This window comes from Pelecanus crispus, chromosome 1 (genome assembly GCF_030463565.1).
Source record: "Pelecanus crispus isolate bPelCri1 chromosome 1, bPelCri1.pri, whole genome shotgun sequence".
NCBI classification, from domain to species: Eukaryota; Metazoa; Chordata; class Aves; order Pelecaniformes; family Pelecanidae; genus Pelecanus; species Pelecanus crispus.
This window is the reverse complement of record NC_134643.1, coordinates 108,364,338-108,373,251: the sequence shown is the minus strand read 5'-3', so window position 1 is coordinate 108,373,251 and position 8,914 is coordinate 108,364,338. Positions and strand designations below refer to the sequence as shown.

The 8,914-nt window shown below is 41.3% G+C and overlaps 1 protein-coding gene across 1 annotated transcript; it reads left to right on the top strand.

The window, feature by feature from the left end:
- Positions 1-1,171: 1,171 nt before the first annotated feature.
- On the top strand, positions 1,172-7,964 carry PDZK1 (PDZ domain containing 1). Its single transcript, XM_009492782.2, has 8 exons — positions 1,172-1,381; positions 1,694-1,946; positions 2,969-3,105; positions 4,383-4,578; positions 4,839-5,035; positions 5,543-5,737; positions 6,554-6,853; positions 7,859-7,964. The coding sequence occupies exons 1-8, from the start codon at positions 1,172-1,174 to the stop codon at positions 7,934-7,936; spliced, it is 1,566 nt and encodes a 521-aa protein (XP_009491057.2). The 3' UTR covers positions 7,937-7,964.
- Positions 7,965-8,914: the final 950 nt, after the last annotated feature.

Here is an 8,914-nt window from a genome sequence, read left to right as displayed (position 1 = left end):
AGAGTTGAGATAAGAACAGTTTAATAATTGAAATAAAGTAAAATAGTAATGATAATAATAACAATATAATAATCATAATAATAATAACAATATACAAAGCAAGTGATGCACAATGCAATTGCTCACCACCCGCCAACCGATACCCAGACAATTCTCAAGCAGCGATCGCTGCTCCCCGGCCAACCCCCCCCAGTTTCTATACTGAGCATGACATCACATGGTATGGAATAGCCCTTTGGTCAGTTTGGATCAACTATTCTGGCTGTGTCCCCTCCCAGTTTCTTGTGTACCTGGCATAGCATGGGAAGCTGAAAAGTCCTTGACTAGCATAAGCAGTACTGAGCAACAACTAAAAACATCAGTGTGTTATCAGCATTCTTCTCCTACTAAATCCAAAACACAGCACTATGCCTGCTACCAGGAAGAAAATTAACTCTATCCCAGCGAAAACCAGGACAGAAACTTACCAATGTATAAAAATACCTGAAGGGAGCCAGACTCTTTTCAGTGGTGCCCAGTAACAGGACAAGAGGCAATGGGCACAAACTGAAACACAGGAGGTGCTGTCTGAATGTAAGGACACATTTACTATGAGAGTAATGGACCACTGGCACAGGTTGCCCAGAGAGGTAATGGAGCCTCCCTCCTTGGAGATATTCAAAAGCTGTCTTGGACTTGGATCCTGGGGAACTGGCTCTAGGTGGCCCTGCTTGAGCTGGGAGGTTGGACCACATGACCTCCAGAGGTCCCTTCCAACCTTGACCATTCTGCAACTCTGTGAAATACCATTTTGTCACATAACTTTCCTATAGTGTTCCAGTATTTTTGTGCTGCCGTTATTTTTTCTCTGTCAGACTTAATTCTGGTATTAAAGCCTCACCTTAGTTTTCGCCGTTATCACAGGCAGATAACTTCTTTGTTCCAGTTCTGCATCTTGCTTAACTTCATTTGAGACAAAGAGACAAGAAAAGCGACGAGGGAGAGGAAGAAGGGATTGGTTTCTTCTCCCTAGCCTTGTTAACTAGCTTCAACTTTGCACAGCTGGATTTCCTGTGAAACAAAACCCCAAGAATTGTGAAGCAAACTGTCTCAATATGTATTTAGAGAGAACATATCTAGGTAAGCTTACTGGTTTTACTCACACATATCTTTTCCATCCTGTCTGGTAGAGATGACTTCTGCTCTCCAGCCCCGAGAATGTAAAGTGACCAAAAAGCCCCAAAAGAGCTACGGATTCTACCTGCGTATTGAGAAAGACACAGCAGGGCACCTCATCCGGAATGTGGAAAAGAACAGTCCAGCTGAAAAGGCTGGCTTGAAGGATGGAGACAGAGTCCTCAGGGTTAACGGTGTGTTTGTAGACAAGGAGGAACATGCACAGGTACATCTCTGTTTAGTCTGGGATCCGCACTACTCCCCCATTGCCCACACCCACTGCCACTATGTGAAGCTTTCTCTTCCAGTTTTTACGGCATCTTTGGCTAGGAAATCCAAGAGTTGAGTCAACTGCTCCGAGTATCTCCCTGCATCATTCATTACCCACCACGGAGATGATATATCTTTGAGGTGCCTCCATAGTTCGTAAGCAGAGGGATGAGATAACAAAAAAAGCAGACAGTGCAACCCTTCCTGGGGGGAGCTTTTAGGTCAATCACTCTCGCACCTGCTTGACATTTCACCTTGTCCACTACAGGTGGTGGATATTGTCAAAAACAGCGGGAATTCTGTTGTACTTCTTGTTCTGGATGATGCATCTTATCAAAAGGCAGAAAAGGAGGGAGTGAACTTGGAAGAGCTGGGTCAAAAGGTGTCAACAGGACAGCAGGAGGAGCAGCAGTCCCCACCAGCCATGGCCAATGGAGCGATCACTGCAGTTCCACAACCCCGGCTCTGCTACCTAGTGAAGGAGGAGAAAGGCTATGGCTTCTCTCTGAAAACCACAGAAGGTGAGAGCCTGGGGAGAAGAGATGGTGTGTGTGTATATATATATATATATATACACACACACACATATATATACATCATATATATATATATATGGCAGCAGGGACAGAGGCAACCACAGTTAACATGTGGGGGCTAATGGGGACACACAAACTGCTCTTGCTAACAGAAAGCGAGAAGCAGCAAGATGATTTCAGATCCATCTCTAGTCCATTTCTGTACAGAATATGCAGTGCAGTTTTCTGAGGACCATATTTCTTATGGGGTGAAGATAAAAAAAAAAAAAAGATATAAAAAGAATAAGCTATTTTCTGCTTTTTATTTAAGCCCACTTACCAAAACCAAATTTGCAGTCCCTGCTCAAATACCAGATATACACCCAAGATGCTACATTAAGCCCTGTTCCATTCCTCCAAATCACCTCAGGAATCTGCACACAAGGTTCTAGATAGCTGTAATAAACACTTTTCCTGATTTGTAAGTTATTTCATTTAGAAAGCAAGGGATTTTGAACCTCTTCCATGTATGCCTTTCTTCCAAGGCCAGTAAACAGAATAGGAAAGTCTTCTGGAAAGTATCACCTCTGAAGACAGTATTTTGGAATGCAATATAACTGAAAGACCAAACATGGGAGTCTTCCAAACACAGGAAATTATGAAGTGTATAAAACAATAAAACCAGCTCCTCCCTTCAAATGGTGGGAGTTGGGGGGGGGGGGTGGAGGAGGAGGACGAGGACAGGAATCAAATCCCTTTCAGCTACCTTTGGCAGTCTTGGTAGAGAAATAAAAGATTGTCTGAGATGCAGATAGTGAACAAATGCCTGCCTCCCCCACAGAAGTGATTTTTCAGGACAGAATAAGAGACAGAGGTGTGTCTATGTGGAAGGTTTGTGGTGCCTCTGTAATCTGCACGTAAGCAGAGACCAAGAGTCTCTAAGGACATCAGTGCTGAGTTTCCTTAACCATTAAATTCAGGCATATTTCAGTGACTTACCCTGTGTAATGAGTTTTCATTTATTTTAGGACAGAAGGGATTGTTCATAGTAGAGCTTTCATCACAAGGAGCAGCTGCAAAGGCTGGTGTCCAAAATAACGATCGCCTGATTGAAATCAATGGAAAAAATGTGGAAAATGACACACATGAGGAAGTGGTGGAAAAGGTATTTGTTTGTATACTGATTCACCTTCTGTTCTGGCCCACTTTCACAGCAACCTATCAGGGTTACTGAGGAGGCAGGTCTGGCTGATTTGAATGCTTCACAGTAAATCCTGGAAGCTACTGTTCATGTATCATCAACACGGCAGAGTACCCCTCTGCTTTGGCTCTGTTGTCAAGCAGTCTCTTGAACTGACTATGAATGAATACTGCCATCGAGACAGGCCAAAGAATTTTAAATAACAGAAGTATACTGCTGCCAGGAACCCTATTAAAACAAATCATGCTCTGTTCCTAGAAGTCCTGGACATATGCCTAATGGTAACAGGGCAAGTCATCAAATGTGGTTTTCAGGGCAGGAAGAGGGGAAACTCTCTGATGATACAGTTAGCATGGAACAGGGAAAATTCATGATTTTAGACAGTAGTTCCTTTCTCCTGTTAAGAAGTCCAACACTAATGAAAATTACTGTGCAAGTAATTTCACTACCTGGCCTCAGCTGCAAAAAACATTGCTAATGAGGCTTCCAGCTTTCCATTATCAGCATTGCTAAAACACAGCTGGAGCTGAAGAGATTTCAGAGAGCCATGAGACAGACAGTACCTGCTCCAACATTCCAGCATCACAATTCAGTGCATGCTACTAACTATGGAACTGTGCAACACCTCTGTTTTGTTGAGCTGCTACAACATCAGCAGCAGAGTAACATTGGTTAAGATGAGTAAAGATGGCACCCACTAGACTAGAAAGGAATAAGAGAAGGATGGACTTGGACAGGCTGAACAGACCAGAAAAAAAGCCCCAAAACCTCAGAATCAGTAATACAAGGAGAAGGAAGAGGACCAGGAGTGACAGAAACTTGACTCTTGTCACTGTAATCTAAAACAGTGGTATAGATGGCATGATATGTCTATGTTGTAGAGTTCCACATCTAGATAAGCCAAGCACTATCTACTAAGGCTCACTGGATTCTACCAGTACTGTATGCCACCTTCATGGCACTCTACAGCTAATTCCCTAGAGGTCGGGAACACAGTATGAAACACAGAACATTTCCTCATTTATATGCTGGATCTTACATGCCTGAGATCTTGTCATAGTCCAAATTTCTGACTGGGGGCGGGGGGGGGAATCTACTTACAGTAGCACAGCCTACACCTTATGGCTCATTCAACACCACCCCCACATCACTACATATCAGTACACCAGTCACCAGAGTATCTACAATTCCCACATGTTGTTGAAGGGGTGACATCTGAGACTGTACATGTACTATCACAGGTAAAGAAGTCTGAAAATCATATTATGTTTCTACTTTCAAATGAAGAAACGGACCACTATTACACAAGCCAGAAGATGGTACTGAGCAAAGAGAGTGCCAATCTAAGACTGCTTCCCCTCAAACCACGACTTATTGAGATCCAGAAAGGAAAAAATGGTTATGGCTTTTACCTACGGATGGAACAAAATACTGGTGGTAAGAACCAAGTTAACACACAGACCATGATATTTGCTATACAGTTTCCTCCTGTACAAGGTTTGCAGACCTCATTCTCTTTGGCTTCTTACTGGTCATCTAGAAGTCCTCTACAGATGTGTTGCAAACAGGCCTACATCAGGGAAATGGTCTTGACCTGAAGTGCAATTCTGACAAAAAGCCTTTGCCATGCATTTTAATGTCTTTAAACGTACCAAGCATATGCCTTCAAATCAGTCTTTTTTCCCTTCTGATCTTAGATCATGTAATCAAGGATGTTGATTCTGGGAGCCCAGCAGCCAAGGCAGGTCTCAAAGACAATGATATCTTAGTAGCTGTCAATGGCGAGCAAGTGGATGGTCTGGATCATGAAAGCGTAGTGGGAAAAATTAAGCAGTCTGAGGCAAAACCCACATTGTTGGTAGTGGATAAGGAGACTGATGCCATGTATAAACTGGTAAGAAAATGCAAACTATTGCTAAGAACTGATAATTTATCATTATGAAGAGACATATGCAGCAATGAAAGGGCCAGTCTGCTCTGACAGACACTTCTTCAACTTGCAAGAAACTTTAAGATACACCCACATTCCAGCAACTCCCCTTGCACTTGTACAGCAAGTCACTGAACAGCCAAATTTTTGGCCTCTCCCAGATTTTTTATGGGCACTATTGGAACAATTCTAAACTTAAACACACCACAAGAAAGGTTAGAAGATGGCAAATTTGGAGCTATGCGGCCATGTAAACATTTATGAACAAAACAAGTAACAAAATTCCCTTCTCATATAGATCAACACTGTAGTTTTCCACTTGGACAGAAATTAATAGCAAAGAGTTCATTGCAGCTCCAGTCTCAGTCATTAAAAAGGTTTCAAACAAAACATGTTGAGCATGAAAGCCTAATACAGATTTCACAACATAAGTTTTTATGTTAAAAATATTTCATTTGTCACTTTTTTCAGGCTCAAATTTCCCCCTTCTCATACTACTACAAAGCACAAGATTCAACTCCAGCTAAAATGGAGGAAAGAGTGGAGTTGCGCACTGAGCAGGAAGTGAACCACAAGCCAAGGATCTGCAAGATGGTGAAAGGGCCTAGTGGATTTGGCTTCAGTTTAAACATGATCAAGAACAAGCCTGGACTGTTCATCAGTGAGGTACTAATGTAGAATGAGGAACAAGGGAAAACTCAAGTACCCTGTCTTACAGCCTCCTCCTTTCCATCCTGCAAATACATTCAAGAAAAGCCACAAAAGACAAGTCTCTTCTCCAGCGCTCTCAGATTACGAGCTGTAATTGTTAAAGTCAGACTGACACTGTAGGACTAAGATAAAAAATAAGCACCAGAAAACTTTCCTCATTTTGTTAAACGTCTAGAGAGAAGGGCAATCCAGCTTTTGCATCATTTTTGCTTTTGTTCATGAGGCTGGCATGCTAAAATTAGTATTTTAAATAGATTTTTTTGACTGTAGAACATCCTATATATACAAGAGACAACTTCACCCCACTTTACCCCCCTTCTCTGAACTCCACAGCTGGGGCAAAAGTCAAACCTCTACTGTCTCAAATTATGTCTGTGCCTTTAGCTTTCTTGAAAGGAGGGGTTCCAGTCACTACTAAGAAATCTGTGAAATGTAGTAAAGTTAACTTTAAAGTTACTGGACAGGGACCTGCAAATAATAAGAAAATCAGTTTTCTACCTGTCTTCATGATTCTACCATGCCACATTCCTATAACAAAAGTCTATCAAAATCAAGATGCATCTTAAATTTCAAACTGAAGTGTTCTATGTTGATTATGTCTAGGCCTATTGCCTCTCCCAATTCATTTCTGTCCCACAAATCTTCCCTTCCCCATGCTTATTTTGTCATCTTGTAAGGAAAGCAGTTACACAGTAGTCTAGCTAACCATCAGTTGTTAATGCATCTTTCCAAGTTTTATGCTAATATGACAGTTTGAACTTGCCTTTGCAGGTACAAAACCACGGGCCAGCTGACACAGCAGGTGTAGAAAATAATGACTTTTTGGTGGAAGTGAATGGGGTGAATGTGCTGAATGAATCCTATGACAAAGTGGTGGCAAGAATCCAAGACAGTGGTGACAGACTAACACTACTGGTGTGCAGCAAAGATGCTTACAAATACTTCCAGGGCCAGAACATTCCCATCACAGCCTCTATGGCAGATCCAGTCCATGACACTTCTGAGCCTCCTGCTTATACAGAAAACCATCCATCAGAGCCAGAGAGAAACTCACCTGAACCAAGGGAAAGGGTGAGTAATACTGCACTAAGTAGATGTTGAGGGGTCATCTAGGGGATAGGAAAATAACTCTTTTCAACTAGTATGTATTCTTGAACTAGGATTTTTAACCTGAGCCTGGACTTTTACAAGTCAGTCTATGTTATTAAAAGGGAAGCTGTGGTCTGATTATCATAAACAACTCTTCCTTTCCCCACACATAATACAGGTGAGTATCTTTAATGCAAAATTAAATCACAGAAAGGATACGCATACAAGATATTTTATGGAACAAGATAATCCAAATATAGTAATCCTTAATGAAGATGGGAAACAGGCAATACAATCCTGAAGGTGCAGGGGAAAAAAGTGCTTAAATACACAAAAAGCATAAACCACTTTTGGGGAAATCATGTGAAGTATTTCAAAACCAATCACTTGGTAGAAGGAAGAGCAACTGTTATGACATTTTCTAGGAAATGTACTAACTTGAAATTATTTTACTCACTTCACGCCATTAGAAAGAATCTGAAGCACGACAGAAGTCAGAAAAGCAGGAAGGTATTTCTTCTTGTAACAGTCTTGAAACAGAAACCCTCTGTGTGGTCAGCCTTAAATATTTAAATGCTTCTTTTCTGATCACGCAAAAGAGACAGACAAGGAAGAATAAGACCAATACTGTCTCCTATTCATTTTCCATTAGCCTTGTCTCCAAATGTCCAGCTGCAAGTTTTTTTGGAAAAGTTTCTTAGTCACTAAGCTGCATTTTGCAGATCTGAAGTTAGCACCACTTTTGTGTGCAAGTTTAGCAGGTATGGGAATTAAATAATAGGAAACCTCTATTGAACAAATTTCTCGCTAAATGTACACAACCAAAAAGCACTTCAACAACAAAAATCACATTTGTTGGCTCATTCTGCCATCCAAACAAGTACATGATTAGTGCAGATGAAAATAGCAGTCGTTCGTAACACTGCAGACTATCAAGCATGTTTACAAACTAAAAATAATCGGAATGTATTTGTTACTCCTCTGCAGGCAAGCTCATCCTCCTCTTCACAATCATCTGCCTCTACAAGAGCAGACAGTGACAACAATGATGACACAAAGTTGTAAGGAGACAAACTATGCCAAGAACAAAAAAGAAACCTTCTAAATCCTCTGTCTTCAATCATTCCTTGCTACTACACCTCCCAGAACTTGACTATTCCTAGGAGTGCCCTACCTGCAAAGGACTGCAATCTCTTACTGAAATGCAGCTGCCTGAAATAAACACTTCAGCATAACTTGCATTCATTTAACACGCTACAATTGTACTGCATTGTCTTTCTGCCTTGTAAAGTAGGCAGTTAGTCACTTACTTCTGTAAAGGCTTAAATAACTAGAAGTGTATAAGTATACTGCAGCAGAAGGCGGAAACATTTTATGGATTCATAAGCATCTTAGCCTTTTAAGGATAAGCTCTTAATAAGGAGCAACTGGTTTCCCCCCACCTCCCAGGAGAGGCAGTTCTCCCCCTAATCCAAGTCCATCAACTCAATCTCTGTGGCAACTCTTCCATGCTATACTTACAGCAGTACAACTGCTGTGAAATGGCATAAGCCCGTGTACTCTGTGCATTATGCTCCTTTCTCCTGCTAACATTGCAGATACTTCTTTCAAACATTAAGCTAACTTCATAATTCATAACTCAAGATGTTTAAGCACTATTCTCTCTTCTCTGCATACAGTTGTGGATTGTGGTAGAGTAGCGTACATAATTCAGTCATGCAGGTTTGTCTAACTCCAAGTCAACACCACATTGTCTTGAATGTGACATAAATAGCTCCAATACTGCTGCTGTGTACTTTGCCTCCTTGCTGTACACTGAAGACAACACAGAAATAAACTGTTTAGACTGGCTATTCCTCCCCCTCCCTGGGTCTTAACTCTTAACCACCTATGATTTATGTTCCGGAACAATTTTAAAACAAAGCAAGCCTAGGAGAGTGACTATGGGAAGCTACAAGTTTAAGTCACATGAACACAATTTACTTTTATGCCTTGAACTACATAAATAAGGGGAAATGGGCTACTGTAGAAGGTTGTGGGGAA

What these genes read in the sequence shown, in the direction of transcription:
- PDZK1 (XM_009492782.2), top strand. Translation starts at nt 1,172, where the DNA reads ATGACTTCTGCTCTCCAGCCCCGAGAATGTAAAGTGACCAAAAAGCCC. An exon ending in ATGAGGAAGTGGTGGAAAAG is followed by an intron (nt 3,106 to 4,382) that starts GTATTTGTTTGT and finishes GTACTATCACAG; the next exon opens with GTAAAGAAGTCTGAAAATCA. An exon ending in GATGGAACAAAATACTGGTG is followed by an intron (nt 4,579 to 4,838) that starts GTAAGAACCAAG and finishes TTCTGATCTTAG; the next exon opens with ATCATGTAATCAAGGATGTT.